Source organism: Sarcophilus harrisii, chromosome 4, assembly GCF_902635505.1.
Source record: "Sarcophilus harrisii chromosome 4, mSarHar1.11, whole genome shotgun sequence".
NCBI lineage: Eukaryota > Metazoa > Chordata > Mammalia > Dasyuromorphia > Dasyuridae > Sarcophilus > Sarcophilus harrisii.
Window position 1 is genome coordinate 117,199,005 of NC_045429.1, and position 19,502 is coordinate 117,218,506.

General features: G+C 33.2%; 1 protein-coding gene across 8 annotated transcripts in view; it reads left to right on the forward strand.

Annotated features, from left to right (window-relative positions):
* MARK1 (microtubule affinity regulating kinase 1) overlaps positions 1–19,502 on the forward strand; it is a 130,389-nt gene that overhangs the window by 58,234 nt on the left and 52,653 nt on the right. For 4 of the 8 annotated variants that reach the window (XM_031937393.1, XM_031937396.1, XM_031937394.1 and 1 more), the window contains exons 4-7: positions 5,682–5,730; positions 9,178–9,243; positions 16,704–16,841; positions 17,326–17,396. In XM_031937393.1, the coding sequence (XP_031793253.1) occupies positions 5,682–5,730; positions 9,178–9,243; positions 16,704–16,841; positions 17,326–17,396 (324 nt within the window). The remainder of the gene's footprint in view (positions 1–5,681; positions 5,731–9,177; positions 9,244–16,703; positions 16,842–17,325; positions 17,397–19,502) is intronic. The other 4 variants (XM_031937398.1, XM_031937399.1, XM_031937400.1 and 1 more) reach the window with 2 other exon arrangements.

The following is a 19,502-nucleotide window of genomic DNA, read 5'->3' on the forward strand; positions in this document are numbered from 1 at the left end:
GATTGCACTGTTTGATAAAAGAAAAATAGTTGGGAAAATTGGAAAGCAGTTCGGTAGAAACTGGGTACAATCAATATCTTATACCATTAAAGACAAAATCGTTATATGACATAGACAATTAGAAAACTAGAAGAACATGGTATACATTACCTATCAAACTTAAAGATAGAAGAATTCATGAGTAAACCATGGCATTGTGAGATACAAAATGGACAATTTTGATATTATTCAATTAAAAAGGATTTGTACTAATAAAACCAGTGTAGCCAAGATTAGAAGAAAAGCAGAAAATTGACACAAGAGGGTATAAAGGGAGGGGAATATTTTGCAGTTTTTCAGGTAAAGACCTCATGTCTCAAATATATAGAAGAATATGAACCATTTCCCAATTGATAAAATAGCCAAAAGTTCTGAACAAGCAGTTTTTGTTGAAGAAATCAAAACTATATATAGTCATGAAAAATTATTCAAATCTATTAATAACATAAATGCAAAATAAAACAATTTTGAAATATCGTTTCACATTTATCAGATTGGCTAAAATAATAGAAGGGGAAAATAACAAATATTGGAGTGGATATGGAAAAATTGGGACACTAATATATTGTTGGTTTAACTGTGAACTGATCCAACCATTTTGGGAGAGCTATTTGGAATTGTGCCCAAAAAGTTAGAAAGCTTTCTGTGTCCTTTGACCCAGCAATATCACTCTTAGGTCTGTTTCCCAAGGAGATGAGAGGAAAAGGAAAAGAATTGTTGTTTTAAAATATTTACAGCAACTCTCTTTTTTTTTATTATAGCTTTTTGTTTACAAGACATACGCATGGGTAATTTTTCAGCATTGACAATTGCAAGACCTTTTGTTCCAACTTTTCCCCTCCTTCCCGCCATCCCTTCCCCCCGATAACAGGTTGACCAATACATGTTAAATATGTTGAAGTATAAATTAAATACAATATATGTATACATGTCCATACAGTTATTTTGCTGTGTAAAAAGAATCGGACTTTCAAATAGTGTACAATTAACCTGTGAAGGAAATCAAAAATGCAGGCAGACAAAAATAGAGGGATTGGGAATTCTGTGTAGTGGTTCATAGTCATCTCCCAATGTTCTTTCGCTGGGTGTAGCTGGTTAAGTTCATTACTGTTCTATTGGAACTGATTTGGTTCATCTCATTGTTGAAGAGGGCCATGTCTCAAGCCATTCTCCAATTGATAAATGGTCAAAGGATACGAACAGACAATTCTCAGACAAAGAAATTGAAACTATTTCTAGCCATATGAAAATATCCTCCAAATCATTATTAATCAGAGAAACACAGATTAAGACAACTCTACACACCTGTCAAATTGGCTAGAATGACAGGGAAAGATAATGCGGAATGTGGAGGGGATGTGGGAAAACAGGGACACTGATACATTGTTGGTAGAATTGTGAACACATCCAGCAATTCGGGAGAGCAGTTTGGAATTATGCTCAAAAAGTTATCAAACTGTGCATACCATTGATCCAGCAGTGCTACTACTGGGTTTATACCCCAAAGAGATACTAAAGAAGGGAAAGGGACCTGTATGTGCCAAAATGTTTGTGGCAACTCTGTTTGTAGTGGCCAGAAACTGGAAACTGAGTGGATGCCCATCAATTGGAGAATGGTTGAGTAAATTGTGGTATATGAATGTTATGGAATATTATTATTCTGTAAGAAATGACCAACAGAATGAATACAGAAAGGATTGGTGAGACTTACATGAACTAATGCTGAGCGAAATGAGCAGAACCAGGAGATCACTGTATACTTCAACAACAATACTGTATGAGGATATATTCTGATGGACATGGATTTCTTTGACAAAGAGAAGATCTGACTCAGTTTCAATTGATCAAAAATGGACAGAAGCAGCTACACCCAAAGAAAGAACACTGGGAAATGAATGTAAACTGTTTGCATTTTTGTCTTTCTTCCCAGGTTATTTTTACCTTCTGAATCCAATTCTTCCTGTGCAACAAGAGAACTGTTCGGTTCTGCACACATATATTGTATTTAGGATATAGTGTGATATATTTAATTTGTATAGGACTGCTTGCCATCTAGAGGAGGGGGTGGAGGGAGGGAGGGGAAAAGTCGGAACAGAAGTGAGTGCAAGGGATAATGTTGTTAAAAAATTACCCAGGCATGGGCTCTGTCAATAAAAAGTTAACCTTCATAAAAATTGATTATGTATCAGGACCTAAAAAGCTCACAAACAAATGCAGGAAAACAGAATATTAAATACATCTTTTATTCACCGTTATAATATACTATAAGTTCATCTAGAGAACAAAAGATCAAGAATATCAAAGAAATTAAATCAAAAAAATTAAGAAAGAAGGGCATGCAGTGCATCACCAAATATTGAACTATACTACAAAGTCATATTCATTAAAAATAATTGCTCTTGGGTAAGAAATAAAGATTAGTTGCACAATATACAGAAGCAAGCTGGTATAGTAGTATTAGCTACTCATATCCAAGATATTATGGCAGATTTCATTTGACAGATACTTTTGGAAAAAGTAAAAGACTCTCAAGAAAAACTTTAAATAAGTATATAATTGAGTCATAAAGGGTAACAAATTAGAGAAACTTGGAAGAAATTGTGAATAGGGGAAGAATTCATGACCTTGTGACATGGAGAAGTTCAAAGAAAGCAAAATAGACAATTTTGATTACATAAAACTTAAAAGGTTTTGTACCCAAAAAAAAGATCAATACAGCTTAAATTAGAATAGAAATGGGAAAAAATACTCAGGGTCTTATTTCTAAGATATATAGGAAACTGGGTCAGTTTTATAAAAATAAGAACCATTCCCTACATAATAAATGATCAAAGGATATAAATAGCATTTTTCAGAAGAAGAAATCCAAATTACAAATAATTACATGAAAAAGTTCTCTAATATAGTAATAAATGGGTAAATGCAAATTTAAAAATTTAAACGCCACCTTACATTTATCATATTGACAAATGACCTATCATATTGACAAAATTGACAAAAAGGGAAAATGACAACTGGAGGGGCTATAGGAAATCATTATTCATTAATGAATGGTTGGTAGAGCTGCGAACTGGTCTAGGCATTGGGCAAAGCAATTTGAAACTGCTCAAACACCTATTATTGTGTATATCTTAACTATTGTGTTACTGCTTACAGGTCTACACATAAATGATTTCCATTTCAGACCCTTATTTACAAAAATATAGCACCTCTTTTCATAGTGTCAAAGAGTTAAAAACTGAGGGTGGGTTCATCAATTAGGGAATGGCTAGCCAAATTAAGATATATGTATGTGACGTCATATTATTATTATACAATAAAAAATGATGACAGGGGAGAGGCAAAGCCAATATAGTGAAGTAAAGATAAGGACCTGAGTTCTTCTAACTCCCCTCCTAACAACATTAAAACATTTGATCCAAAAATGAATTCTGGAGCTGAAGAACCAACTAAAGATTGGGAGGAAATAATTTTCTAGCCCAAACTGACTTTGAAGGTCAACAGGAAAAGTCTGTCTCACCAGAGTGAGAGTGGAGCACAATGCTGGGACCCTGGAAATCAGCAGTGGGTCTTTGGGACATGCACAATGGTGGCTGTAGCTTCCGGAGCTCTGTGCCCACAGATGATAATCAGAGGATTGATTACAGGGGACTGGCATTGGTTCATGACCCTTGCACTGCCTATATCACAGTCCCAGAACAAGGAGAAGGAAGCACTGGCAGTCTCAAGGAAGGGGGGACTGACTGATGGAAAATAGTGCTTGACAGACCAGAAGAATAAACATAGCTTTCCTTAAATCATATCACCTTGGAAGAATTGAAAACTTGTAGTTCCTCCAGAACTTGCTCTGAAAACATCAGCATGAAAAATGGGAAACTTGGGACAGTGCCCCTTCAATTCTAAAACAGAGTCTAACTTTAAAGTTAAAAGTCAAGAAATAGGCTGGGGAAATAAGCAATTAAAAAAAAAAAAGTAACCATAGAAAATTACTGTGGTGACAGGGAAGATCAAAACACAGAAGAGGACAGCCTTGTCAAAACACTTATATGTGTGAATTGGCACAGACCCAAAAAACAATTCCTAGAAGACCTCAAAAAAGATTTTAAAAGTAGATTTTTTAAAAAGTAAAAGAAATTGGGAAAAGAAATTGAGTGGTGCTGGAAAATCATAGAGAGTCAACAACTTAGTAAAAGAGGCAGAAAAAAAATCTATTGAAGAGAAAAACCTTTTAAAACAGAATTGACTAAATGAGAAAAGAGTAAAAAAAAAAAAAAAATTCACTGAATAAAAGAAGTCCTTAAAAAGTAGAACTAGCCTAAAGGAAAAGAAGGTGTTAAAACTACTAAAGAAAATCCTTAACGATAAGAATTGGGCAAATGAAAGCTAATGATTCTAGGAAACATGAAGAAACAAATCACAATCAAAGGAATGAAAACATAGAAGAAAATCTGAAATATCCTATTGGAAAATAGAGGGGAGAATATTTAAGAATTATTGGACTACCTGAAAGCCATGATCAATAAGAGTCTAGACATGGTATTTCAAGAAGTTATCAAGGAAAACTGTAACCAGACAGTAAAAGAACATTCTTGAGAAGAAACTAAAAAACTATTTGAAATATTTAACAATTTTGGCTAAGTTGCAGGATGTTTAAAAAAAAAAAAAAAACAATACCACCACATAAATCATCAGCATTTCTGTATGTTGCTCTAAAGTCTGGCAATGATAGAGATATCCCATTTAAAATAACTATATAAAATACTTCTAAATCTGTCTGCAGATTTACTTATCAGTTATGAATAAGGGAAGAATTTATGACCAAATATTAGATAGAGGAATGTATATAAGGATAATTTTGATTACATTAAAAAGTTTGCACAAATAAAGCCAATGGAGCCAAGGTAAAAAGAAAGTAGAAAAATGGGCAGTGGAAAGGGAGGGAATTTACAGCAGGTTTCTCTGATAAAGGCCAGTAGAGAACTGAGTCAAATATATAAGAATTCAAGTCATTCCCTAATCAATAAGTGGTCAAAAACTATAAAAAGGTGGTTTTCAGAAGACTCAAAGAAATAAAGTTAACAGTTTTCATTTTATGATTGGCAAGAATATTTTAGGAAGCCCAGAAGCATATTCTAGTATTACTTATGTCATAGATCCCAGAATGAAAAATCCATAAGATGAAGGAAATCCTATCAAACCAGAATGGCTTGGAGAATAGAGTGTTTTATTACCTGAAAGTCGAGTGTCAAGTTTAGGGCTTTTTCTATCCATCACAGTTCATTAGTTTTGTGTTAGAAGTACATTTACAGATTAAATTATATAAAGTACTGAATTAAAAAATAATGTATGTACATATTACATCATAAAATGTCATCTCTAGAGGAGATCTCAGAAATTATCTCATCTATCATCATTTTGGAAGATAAGAAAACTCAGTTTTAGACAATTTAAATGATTGTTCATAGTTTTTTGCATAATTAGGAACAGTGATGAAATCTCTTGATTACCTAGTTCAATACTGTGATATTGAATATATTGTAAACTAATCTATTCCAATTGTATATGCCTGTGTAACTCCTTGTATTCAAATGAGATATTTAAATTTTTTTAAAAAGTATTTAAATAATTACTTTCTTTGACAGTTATTTCGAGAAGTACGAATAATGAAGATACTGAATCATCCCAGTATAGGTATGTATTTTATTACTTTATAGACATATAAGGTTTTGTTTTGTTTTTTTTTATCGGATAAAGGAGATAGAATTTAGAGATATGTATTGTTGATCTAAGAGAAAAAGATGATTGTAGACCAGGGATGGGGAACCTTTTTTCTGCCAAAGGTTCCATGGACCATACAAAAATATTAGCTGAAAGAACTCAAGCTGTAGGAGGTTGTCACCTGCCTTTGCCTTGGCAGAACCAGACCAAATGATTTTCACATTCCCCACCCCTAGTATGGAGAATCTAGAAATAAAGTGTTTGTTTTATTTTTTTAAAAGAAAGTGCTAATAAGTGGGTAAATGGGCTATATTGAAAATAATGAATGTAAACACAGTCTACTTACTATTAATATAACATTGTATCTCTTAGTTAAATCTCTACAAATTGAGGTTATATGAGTTTTAGATATTCTTTTTAAGGAATTATCAAAAATAGCTTTTTAATTCTTGGTAATTTTGTAATTCCATGTATTTTGGGCTCATTAATAATCCCTATCAACAGCTCAGGTTTAATAGAAAATTATTAGTACATGAAATTCCTTTGTAATAATCTTCATAACCATTTGAATCTTTGATGTAAGAAATTTTAAAATAATCATTTTAAGATTAATGCAAACTTAAGGTTTACCTACAAATTAAAGCATCTTATAAAATCACTAAATTCACAAATAATTGTCAAACAGCTCTTTATTCAGTATCTTCTGTCTACTTGGTCAGTGAGGGTTAGAAAGAAATATATACATTACATAATCTCCATCCCCATCCCATCTCAGTATGATTATTGAGATAGATTAATAAGTATATGAATGGATAGATAGATCAAAAAATATAAACATTTTATTTCCAAACACATTTATAAATAGTTGCATTGCCATATTATTCCTTTTTGATATCTCATTTATTGGTAAGTACTAAATAAGGAAAGGGAAAGGAATAATTATATGACACTATGCTAAGTACTTTTTAAAAAATTATGATCCTCACAACTACTCTTTGAAGTAGATATTATTATTATCCCCATTTTACAGTTGAAGAAACTGAAGCTAACAAAAATTAAGGAACTTAACCAGTATCACCTGGGTAATATCTACAAAGACTTTTTAATTTGATGTAATCAGATCTATTGATCTAGAGATCAATAATGGTCTCTAGTTTATCTTTGGTCACAAATTTCTTCTTCCTCCACAAGTCTGAGAGATAAACTATCCTATGTTCCTCTAATGTATTTATAATCTCGTTCTTTATGCCTAAATCATAGACCTATTTTGATCTTATCTTGGTATACGGTGTTAAGTGTGGGTCCATGCCTAATTTCTGCCATACTAATTTCCATTTTTCCCAGCAATTTTTGTCAAATAATGAATTCTTATCACCTGGGTAATATCTTTTGGAGAATGGATTTGATCGCAGGTTTTCCTGAGTGCCCTTTCCCAAGTCGGCATTCTATTCCACCAGCTGCCTCTAAATAAGTAATATGACTAATAAGTAGATACTTAATGAAAATAGTTAATCTTTTAAAATTGCATTTTAAAAATCATGACTAAAAAATTGAAATAGCTTATATTTATAGTTACAGAGTATGTATTTCAAATCATTTTTTCTCCCAACAAATCTGTGAGGAAGGTAGTTACAAGCATAATTATTCTCATTTTATAAGTGATTGAACAGATTCAGAGGCAATTTTGTCTACCTTTACCCTGCTAAAAGGAACAAGTGCTAAAAACTGGTCTTCTGCTGTTTTCGTTATACAATGCCATCTCTTAGTAACAGTGAAGGGGCCAGATGTTCCACTGAAAGATATTCCAGAAAGTGCTGAGTACACTTTGCAGTATCTGTATTAGAGAAATTAAGAAATTGCCACCTCTTATCTTCTCTTAGATCTTCTCTTTAACCCCTTGGCTATTAAAGGTTTGTTTGTTTGTTTGTTTAATTTTGTAGGAACTTGTATTCCTTCTCCATTGCCCCCAGGCTTTGCCCAGAGCTGGATCACTTGTACTTGTACTTCTCCACTCTGGTGTCTTTAGAAGGTTATATATTGTTAGAAAGGTCTGTAGGCATGAAATATGTTGCCCATTTGAGCTCCCATACCTTACTGTTAACTAATTCGCTGAGGGTTAGTAATGTTTAATGCCAAAAGATACTTTTCCTTGGAGTAAAAAATACACTCTAGAAAAAATCAAAAAAATCGCCCCAACTCTGCTTCATAATCAGTCAATATTTATTCAACACCTACTATGTGCCAAGCACTATGCTAAACATTTATTATTTCAGAATGTAGAAGTCAAGGTTACTGTGAGCTGGGATATACTTCTGCCCTTTCTTCCCATGCTTAGACTGAGATCGTAGTGAAGAGAGAAAAGCCAGTTTATTATTGAAGCTACTACATATAGTGGGCTAGTTTTCTTGCTTTTCTCCTTTCCTTCCCTCAAATTTCTTATTGTTCACAAATGAAGAGCCAAGCCTTGAACTCAAATTATCTAAGTACAAATTCAATGTTTTTTACATCACATTGTGTTAGCTTTCTCTTTTCCTCTTTGTTCTTCCTATAACTTGTATTCTTTTCTTATCATTCCTTCTCATTTTTGTGGCTCCCATCAATACCATCTTTAAGCATTCCCATTTAATGGTTGTATAATGGCATCAGATCTAATTTTATAATCTATTTTCATTAATTTGTGATCCTGCAATTTAATTTCTGTTTCACTAGCATTTTGGTTTTAACTTTTAGAGATCTGCAGTTCTCTTTCCTTTCTGTATATTTAATTCTGAACTCATGATTATCAGTTTATTTGAAGGCTGCTTACATTTAATTATTATGCTAATTACTTTTGACCTTAACTAAAAATTTTGACCTAAATTGTCACTTGTTAAATACTTAGAATGATTTAATATGAACATGTTTTTAAGATTAAAAATAGTGATGAAATTATGACAGTGATCCATAGCTAACATTCTCTTGAGTATTATTTTTAACATTTTAAAGACTGTAAAATACAAATGAGACTTCAGAGACTAAAAAAAATCAGTTCCATTTTTAAGTGTACCATCTAGTGCATTATCATGTGCATAATACACATGAAAAAATGTTCATTTTGTTTATTTTTAGTTGGTAGGTTAACTTATATTAAAGAAAGGTTAATATCTAGTTTTGATCCAAAAAAATTGGTACAATATTTATCAATAATATATTTTGTATAAACAATTTTTTGAATGAAATCCTGGGTGGCAGGAATTCCAGTTCTTTTTCCCCCCTCAATCAAAAAAGAACATGTAACATTTTGTGTAAATGATAGCATATGATAGCTGATTTTCAGACTTCTGTGACTTTTTATTTTATTGTCTTGATTTTACGTGATTACTATAAATAAAACTATTTCCTGATAATTATGAAATTATATTTCTAATTTTCTTTTTTCAGTAAAATTATTTGAAGTTATTGAAACAGAGAAGACACTGTATTTAGTAATGGAATACGCCAGTGGGGGTAAGTATGGCTACTTAAGGGGATTAAAAATAACTGAAATTTGAAAAAATATTTTAAGGTGTGGAACATCATCTAAGGGTTATATTATATACATATTTTAAATATTGTTACTGAATCTGTTTTATACCTTTTATAAACAATACCATAAAAATATAACTTTTACTTATTTCTGAGACATTATATGTTCCTTAGATTTAGTTTCAGGCTTTGGTTTTTCTTAGAGCCAGTCAAATCCATATTCTGTAGCAGTATTTAAAGCTGCTTTGTTTTAGAAACTCATAGCCCACTTACTCTGAGTTTCTAAAACTGTTTTTCACAATTTGAAGCTCTGAGCCATAAAGGACAAAAACAGCTCACCTAAATTATGCTTAATAAATTTAACTATAGAAAAGCATATGCTATCTAAGCAAGGAAAAAAAAGAAATTTAAATGATAATTTTGTTGTATATTTATAAGGAATAGGAAGTGGTTTATAGTAAGCAGATTTGCAATTTCATATCGCAAGTATCTTTTTAAAATTATACCATGTTACAGAAGTGCTTTATTCCATAAATTGAAAATAAAATAATTTTAAAAACATATGCTAAACCAATTCTTGATTTGCAGATTCTCAATTTACATAAATTTTTGGAATAATCCATAAAATGTTAAGTTTGAACCAAATATGTTTCTAAATAAGAAGATAGCAATGAATTTGAAAATATTTGTAATTTAACTATCAATGAAAAGATATATATGTGTAATTTCAAGAATAAAAATGTTGAATTTAAAATAGTTTGTTTTCAAACACAGTACTAATTTTGAAAGCAATTTCTACTGGTGACAATGACCTGAGCTGTTATTTGCAAAAACATGCAGTTATTTAACATGCTATAAATATCATTCTTTTTATCTTTTCTCAAATACTTTTCTTTTTTAGTTCAAATGTCCCTATGTGTTAAAAATCATAGATGTAGTAGCATAAAATCATTGACATATAAATTACCTTTTTTCAGAAATAGGAAACTTCCCAATAGGACTTGAAGTTATTTTTTTTTTTTTTTAAAGAATTGCAGTTTATTGAGGACTTTGGAAAAGGATTTTAGAGACACATTCTAAATATTGCTTGTTCAGTGTCACTATTCAGTCAGTAGACCCTTTTTGTCTTTGTGGGAAACTGAATTTCAGAATACAGTAATAGGGAGTTGATTTGTTGTTCCAAGCTAGGAGAGTGACTGTAGAGTTTTGCCATAAGAAACTAAAATCAGTGGAATAGAGTAGTTATAGTTGTAAATAAAGAGAGAGAAAAAAGCAAATGGATCAAAAGTGTAGGGAGAGCTTATAGGGTTCCCTAACCTAAGAATATTCAACATGTGAATGATTTATGTATATTCACACAGCTTCATCACCTTGGAAAAGCTGTTCCAGCCAAGTAGCACAGCTTACACAACTCCTTTCTTCTTCCAACTATAGCAATTTAGGATTTTCTTTGCTTTTCCCTGGCATTTTTAGGCTGTGGTTGGTTCAGAGCAAGGTGAGAGGTAGCAATAGCAATAGTAGTATTATGCCTTTTCTCTGAGTCAGGTTATAACACTTTTTTGCAGGAAACTAGTACAGAGCCTCTGCTGCCCTTCTGTCATCCCCTTTCTCACATTTCTCTTTTGTGGCTTCCTATCAGGCTACTCCTGTCCTGTCTATGATATGTCTGTCTCCCCCATACTCAAAAAGCCTTTACATGATCCTTTTCTGCCCATTAGCTAAATCATTTCACATTTCTCCTCCCTTTTGTGACCAAACTCTAGGTACTTCTAGTTCCGTTCCTTTTTTATTACTTTTAACTCTCTATAATCTGGCTTCTGGCCTTATCTTTCAAATAAAACTGCTATCTACAACCTTCCTACAGTTCTCTTAATTGCTTAATCTGATGGCCTTAGGCCTCATCCTTGACCTCTCTGTAGATATCTGCACTGTTGATCATTCTTTTTCCTTTGCTCCTCTTCTCTAGGTTTTCTGGACACTGTTCTCTCCTGGTTCTTCTCGTGCCTGTATTGCTCCTTCAGTCTTTTGTGGTGCATCTTATCTAAGTGGGCCTTCCAGGACTCTATCCTGAGCCCTTCCTCCCTCCTCCCCCCATACAATTTCACTTTGTGATATCGTGAGCCTCCAGGGATTCAGTTGTCATCTCTATGCTTGTCATTCTTTACTTATCTGCTTATCTAATCCTGACCTCTGTGCTGACTTTGTCTCACATTTCCCACTGCATCTTAGATATCTTGAATTAGATTTCCCATGAACATCTTGAACCCAAGAAGTATAAAACTGAATTCATAATTTCCCCTTCCTCCCAGAAACCACACCCTCTTTACCTAATTTCTCTATTACTGTTGAAATACCACTGTCCCTTTCTAATCATTTAAGCTTACAAACTAGGTATCATCCTCAACTCTCTATACTCTCTCATTCCCCCATATCAAATCTTTTGCCATGACTTTTCAATTTTGCCTTCCTAACCTTCTTGTCCACATCCCCTTATCTTCATTGATAGACCCTCTTCTTCTCTTACCAATTACAATAACCTTCCACAAGTCTGTCCATCCTCCAGTCAAAGTGACCTTAATAGAACATAGGCTAACCATGTCACCTCCCTACTTTAATAAACTATAGTCACTCTCTGGTGCCTCCAGTCTTCTACCTATAACTCTCCCTACTCTCCATCTCTTGACCATGTATTCTATGAACCATTGACACTGGTCTCCTTCTTGGGCCTTCCACCAAGCACCATGTCTTTTGACTCCTGGCACTTTCACTGTCTGTTCCCTGTGTTTAGAATGCTTTCCTCATCTCTGCTTCCTGGTTTTGCTGGCTTTCCATTAAGTCCCAGCTAAACCCTTACTTCAACAGAGGGAAGCTTTCTTGCTATTTATTATCTCCAGTTTATGCTATATATGGTTGTTTACATGTTGTCCTTCTCTTCCCTCCCCCCCCCCCATTAGATTGTGAGTTCCTTGAGAACAGGTTCTGTATTTTGCCTTCTTTTATATTCCTTCAGCTTAGCACAGGGCCTACAGCATTGTTGTATTGTCATTCAATTGTTCAGTTGTGTCTGACTCTTGGTGACACTGTGGACTATATCATACCAATACTGTTCATGGAGTTTTCTTGGCAAAATATAGGAGTGGGTTGCCATTTCCTTTTCTGGTAATTGGTGCATAGTAGATGCTTAATAAATGTCCATCAGCTGATTCGTAGATATTCTTCTTCTGTTTTTGTTGCACTGTTCTTCCATGGTTCTCCTACCTGTCTGACTATTGCTTCTTAATTTCTGTTGAACCAAGATCCATCTCCTTCCTGTGAGGAAAGTCTTAACTTTGGGCTTTAACCTAGGCCCCTTTCTTTTTCTCTTTTCATTGATTTTTCTCTTGATAATCTCTTCAACTCCTATTAGTTTGAATGATCATCTTTATGTTAATGACTCCCAAATCTGCGTACTAACCTACTACTAGAGATCTCTCCTATCTTGTGGTTTCATATCAATAACTTCCTTCTGGTCATATCCACCTCGATGTTCCTTAGGCTTACCTGGATCCCAGGTAGAACTTAATATATGTTTTCTTAAACCTGACCTTCCTCTTAATGCTATTTGTCAAGCACATTATGATCCTACTTGTCAAACAGGTTCACAGTCAAGTACTCATCCTCAATACTTTTTCCTCTTTCTCACCTCCCTTATCCAATAAAATAAAATAAAAGTCTTGGTAATTCCAACTTATATTCATCCCCTATCTCATTTTCTAGGCCTTTCATCTTAACTTGGGTCCTCCTGACTTTACCTGGGCAATTACAAAAGCCTTCTTGTTCTCCCTGCTTCTCTGATCTTCTTTCTTCAGCACGTTCTCCACACAATGGCCAAAATGGTTATCCATAGAGCACAGGGGATCTCAGTTGCCTGTGGGATAAAGATGTTCATCCCATGGATGCTTTTCCCAATTTTCTACTTGCTTTTCAAGTTGTTAAGAGTTCCTTCTCCAAAAACTCTTTTCTTCACTTATCTCTGCCTGATGTCTCCCCTTGGTAAGTGTAATCAGATTTGGGAGGTACTCCTCAAAAAAGAGGTGTATTGTCCCACAGACTGGCCTACATCTCTTTCTGTGCTGACAGCCCCATTTTGAATTCTTAGTTGGCCAGGCTCATCACCACCACTGCTGGTAACACAGAGGTGGCTTAGTTTTTGATCAAAATGATAGCTGCAGCACCTAGCTCGATACCTTATGTGCCCTCCCAGTTATCTTACCATTGCTTTTAACTTCTGTGATGAAGATCCCAGTTGTACTGTCTACTTCTCGTTAGCTTAGGATAGTAGTAAAAAGAGGCGGAAGAAATTAGTCAGGTATAAGATTATTTTAAATATTTATTGCTAACTTTTGTTTTTATATTACCTACATTTCTCCCTGTGTTCTTTCCCCTGGGATACATAGGTAAGGAACATTGCATATAACATCAGATTTTTTGATATGTTAATTTATTTTGCAGAAAATATTTTAATAGCCTTCTATTCTCAATGTTCTCAATAACACTAAATATCCTTTGATCTCAATGCTTTGAGAGTTTCTTGATTCAGGGATGTAGAAGTAGAAAAGAGTCAATAAGACAAGAAATAACAAATCAATCAGTGGACCCTCTCCCTATGTCTCCTTTCATGTTACCTTCTCAGTTTTCCCAAACGTTAGACCCTGGCTTCAGAGCCAAGAATAGTAGCCATAAATCTAGGCCTTTGCTCTTATGTCAAGGGTTTGAGAAATTTTTCACTTATAAATTCAAAGTCTAAATATATTTTCCTACAAAAACATATTCAAAGTGGTTGTGGATAACTATTTCTAATGCTATTTATACATTGCATTAAATTTTTCAGTATATTGTACAGTAAATAGGCTTATAAGAACCACTTATAACAATGTTTCTGTTCTGAGTTGTAAAAGACATGCATGTGCAAAGTTTTAAGCAGTCTCATAAATTTGAAACTGCCCAGAATTTTACTCAAAATTTTTAACTAATTGCAAGTAAACCTGAATATGTGGCATCTCTTAGCTGATCCCTGGTTGCTTTCTGTTCAGGGACTGAATGGACTAAAATGACTTGATGTCCCTTCAAAATCTAAGAATCTGTGTTTCTAGTTCAGGAGTAATTTTACATGGGATTTATAAAGCATCAGTACCACAAGAGACTTCAGAGATCATTTAGTCTAAGTACTATATTTTATAGATGAGGAAAATTATACTTGAATCAACAGTTATTTAAATCCAAAGCCTCTAGCTGCTGAACTATCTAATATCTAATATCAGATATTCTTATAGAGAAAATAATTTATAACATGTTAATGTAGTTTGTTATGTTTAACTGTATTTTTTAGATAGAAGTTTATATTATTCTGGCCAGTTTGGCCTCAAACTTACTTGACAGTTTTGGGAGATTGATGCTTATTAATATAGTTTCATAAGTTTTCACAGAACCCAGGTTCTAAAACATGTTAATACATTTTAACATTAACAAAAAGCTTATAGTCTCCATAATTTATTCAGCTGGTTCTTTTTGCTTTCTGAATAGATTCTGTGACAGTTTTATCTGTGAGAGAAGCCCAAGTGTAATTTATATACTATGGGATTTTTCCTTTATTAAGTGGAGGTGGAGGGGAGAAAGGTGAGCCTATTTAGCAGATCAAAATGGCCTTGACAAAATAAAATTTTATATTTCACAATCATTTGCAAGCATATTTTGAATATGAAACTATATAAAGCATTTTAACTTTCAACAAAGTATGTTAACTTTCTATCTTTCTTAATGGAAGGCCATGATAATATGAGTAATATAAAGGATACGATAAATATTTCTTTAGTTCATTCTGGTTTTAGGTCTTAGAAACTATAGCGTCAGAGACAATTTTAAGAACTCTGAAAGTGAATAGTGTTTGCAACTCTGATCCATTTTGTTTTTATGAATAGTCCCACTCCTACAGTTTGGTTTCATTTAACTTGAGCTGCTTTGCCAATTTACTTAAGTCTGTGACATGATTTGAAAGCCTTCATCATCAAATGATATTGAATTAATTCTGAAAAATATAGTACAACATTCTTCTCCTTTAAACTTTTTGTAAACATTTAGTTTTCATTTAAAAAAAAAACAACAGAAATAGAATGTAGGAAACAAGGAATGAGGCAAATTTATCTTTATTGAGTATAGGCCAGTATAATTCTGGCTCTGCATTGGGATCTGTGGCACTTAAGTGACTTTGGGAAAACAAGACATCCAATGAGAGAGTCTTTGAATCATTATCAATTAGTTGAAAAGATTCTACAGAGATTAGGATATAGAACTACTTGGACTGACCTTTTAAACTCATTGAACTGAATTGCCCCTATTACTATCTGTGTCTTTGAGGTCCTTCAGACTGAGAATTACCTTTAACCCTATATATAATAAACCAGATCTTCAGAGATTTTCCCAACCTAGATCCATAAAACCAAGGATAGACCAAAATTGTCCTTTGTATTTGAAGAAAAAAGAGCCAAATGGTATTGCCTATTCTTTCTTTTATTCTTATCATCTTAGTATGTTCCAAGCATGCAGTTCAAAGCTTTAGCCTCAAGTGGGCCTACGATACAAGACCACTTGTAATTTCCAGTCTGTCAGGCCCTCCTTCACAAAATTATCCTGTATTTATTTTTTATTTGTTTTATTTATTGAATAAATATATAGCAAATTACCATCTCATCCAGCTCTAGATACTGTTATGTAGTAGGCTTTATCTCACATAAGACTTTGACTTGCTACAATTGTTTTATGTTCAATATTTTTTTAAAATATACTTTCTTCTTTAAACTTTCTTAGAAGCCACTCTGTGGCTTTAGAGTAGGAATAAGGAACTATTCATTCTTTGTTTGTTTTTTTAATTATGGTCCTATGTAACATATATTAACATTTAAGGGGATATACAATATCTATTAACTTTTTAGCCTATATAAAATAGTTTATTGTAATAAATATTAGTGTGTTAATACTAATTATCTATAATTAGGCCTTCACTTGGTAGTTAACTTTCTACCATGTTGATGGCTACCATAAATACTGGAACTAAGGTGAGAACACATTTTATGGAAGGATTAAATAGGAGAATAGGCTAGAAGAATTAGATGCTCCAGCAAATATTTATTGAGTACTTTGTTTGTTGCTATGCTTGGCCCTCAACAAATGGGAAAAAAATAATAGCTAGCATTTATCTAGCATTTTAAAGTTTTCAAAACGCTTTACAGATATGAACTCATTTTTCCTCTCAACACTGAGAGATAGGTGCTGTTATTATACCCACCTTTACAGATGAGGAAACTGAGGCACAGAGTGGGTTAAGTGACTTGCCCAGGTTCCCACAGATAGTAAATCATTCTCTTTGAAGCTGGATTTGAACTCAGTCTTGTTCACTCCAACTACAGCATTCTCTCCACTGCACCATCGGCTGCCTCCATGTACCAGGTACAGAAGCATGATGCTATCTGAAGCTTTGAGGAGTTTGCTGAACAGTGGAGGAGACAGTGGTACAGCCAGTAGGTCCTATAGGTGTTTGACAGAGGGTGAGAGACTGGGTTGGGCTGGAATCTTAAGGGGACTTTATGCAGAAGGTGGGATTTTAGTTAAAGACTGAAGATGAAAATAGACAGGAGAAGGTCATGACCAGGTGACTTTTGGTGGGTTTTTTGTTGTTATTGAAGTGTTGTAAATCCTGGATCTTCAAGTAGCCCAAGAATTTGGGTTATATTTTTGATTTTTATTTTGATGACCTAATAATAGAAAATTGACTTGACGGTATCTTTAAGAAAATAACACTAGAAAGCAAAGCTTTCTGGTTGTGCATTACGTATATGCCTTGATATCTGGTTATGATCATATTGTGCAAGCAAGCTTTTTCACCCAAGTCTAATAGTTTATTATCAGTTATTAATAATAGACAATAATTGTTGGCCATATGACCGCTTTAAAAACAACCTGAAATTACATATATCCTTAAAATTGAAAAATAATGCTTATTTCACTGTCTGCTTTACCTTTATGACTCAGGTGAAGTGTTTGATTACTTAGTTGCCCATGGAAGAATGAAGGAGAAAGAGGCCCGTGCAAAATTTAGACAGGTATGGAAAGTATTTTCCTGCTATTTTCAGTGACACAGATAATGGACAATGTCACAACGTTGGAAACCAGAATTCAAAAGTGGTATTTTTAAAAGTAAAAAAGTAAAATTCAGGTTTTTTTATACTGTAGTATGTTTTGTTATTGTTGTTACTGTATTTTTTTTCTTAAGGAAATAATCCCTGAAAGAAAAAAAATCTTGAATATAAAATTTAAACAGATATAAGTGATTATTTTTAGGCCCTTATAAATAAATAATCAAGTAGCCAGATTTTTATAACTGTGACTCACCACATTAATACTTTGTGTATCTTGCAATAGAGATAACATTTCCTACAGATATTCCTATTTTAATTTTGCTTAGTATTATGCTACATATACATCATGAATCTCTGGGTAGTGATAACTTTGAAATTTAAATATAATCTCCTAAATTTCTTGAATGAATAGAAATGATACAATATTCACTATATTAATTTTATCTGGAATTTTAACTAATATAATAGATATTATATCTATATAGAGGAAACCAAAGAACCCAGAAAGTGCTGTTACAAACTTTTGACTTAATATTTAAAAGAACAATGTGGTTGCCAAAGGCAAGATTGAGTGAGAATACAAATTCATTTGTAAAAAGCTTACCAAGAAATGTTATAAAAAATTATAATCAATAGCATCTCATTAAGCAAGGAGAAACAGGCGAGGGCAACACTAGTTTAAAGAAAGTCAACTAAGCAAAGACATCCCTATTATTTTTATTCAAGAATAAAATGGATGATTAGTAACAGAAGAAAACGACTTGCAAAAAACTTTTCTCTATCCAAGATAGTACCACACTTAAATCTAAACATTTAGATTTAGGACTCTGATCCTAAATATGCTTGTAGAAGAGTTTAGAAATGTCACTAAAGATAATAAAAGCAGAAAAAGTAGCAAATTTGGAACAAGGATATAGATGAGATATATGCTAGAGACAATATGCTTGTAATTTTATTGAGAGATCAGTTTACAAGATAGCTAAAAGAAGGGAATATGCCAGAGTGGAAAAAAAATTACCAAACCTTGTTAATAATTCAAAAAGGTGACAGAGAACATCAGTAACTCCTGACCTACCTTCCTACTTTACTGTTCATATAAAATCTTTATGAGACACACACACACACACACACACACACTCTCTCTCTCTCTCTCTTAGTGTACATGGGAAATGAGCAACTTTTTGTAAATGATAGTTTTTGATTGACCACAACATATCATTTCACAATCAGCTGAAAGATTTATATAAACATATAATAAATATAGAATATCTATTTTGCTTTGTTGATTATGAAAAAACACTTGATTGGGAACAAGAAAAAAATTCTTCAAACATTTTTGCAACAAGAAATTTTCTCTCTACACCATCATTCAAGATTTCTTGGAAGATATCACAGTACAAATAACTGTTCAGTGATACTCTGATAATAAATATCAGGTGAGACATAAAATAGGGATAATTATTCCCTGAAAGTATTCTCCACTAGGATGCAGAAGAACAAACAAAGAGCCCAGGTCAGAGGTTCTCCAGATACTCTTGTTCACAGATAAAATTGTACTGATTGCATCAAGTCTCAGAACACTAAAGAACTTCCTAGATGCAGTCTGCAATCACTTAACAGTTTAACCTATCCCTGTGCATCCACAAACACCAAATGGATAAAGAATGTCTGTTTTCTAGATTTCAGCATACATTTGGAAGGACATCCCATGAAGCTTGTACAACACTGGCTCAGAAAAACTGGGTCTAAAGTTGAACAGGAGGAAAGGCAGCTGGATAGCCTTCAGCAATTTCCAAAGCTTTTTTTACTATCCCCGAACATTTCATAAAATCAAAGGCCTACCTTTTCAATACTAACTTTTTTTTTAATGTTGGCTTCCTGACAGTGAGACTTATAATGCTACTATCTTTGAAATTTGAGTAATGGAGAGATATGTGGTATATTTGAGCAGGCAAATTGCACCTTATAACCTCTGAGAAACTGAAGAATAAGAGTAAATAATGTCATAAGGAAAATAATTATAATTTGATCATATGGATTGACAGATGCCATGTGAAGTATGAGAAGTAG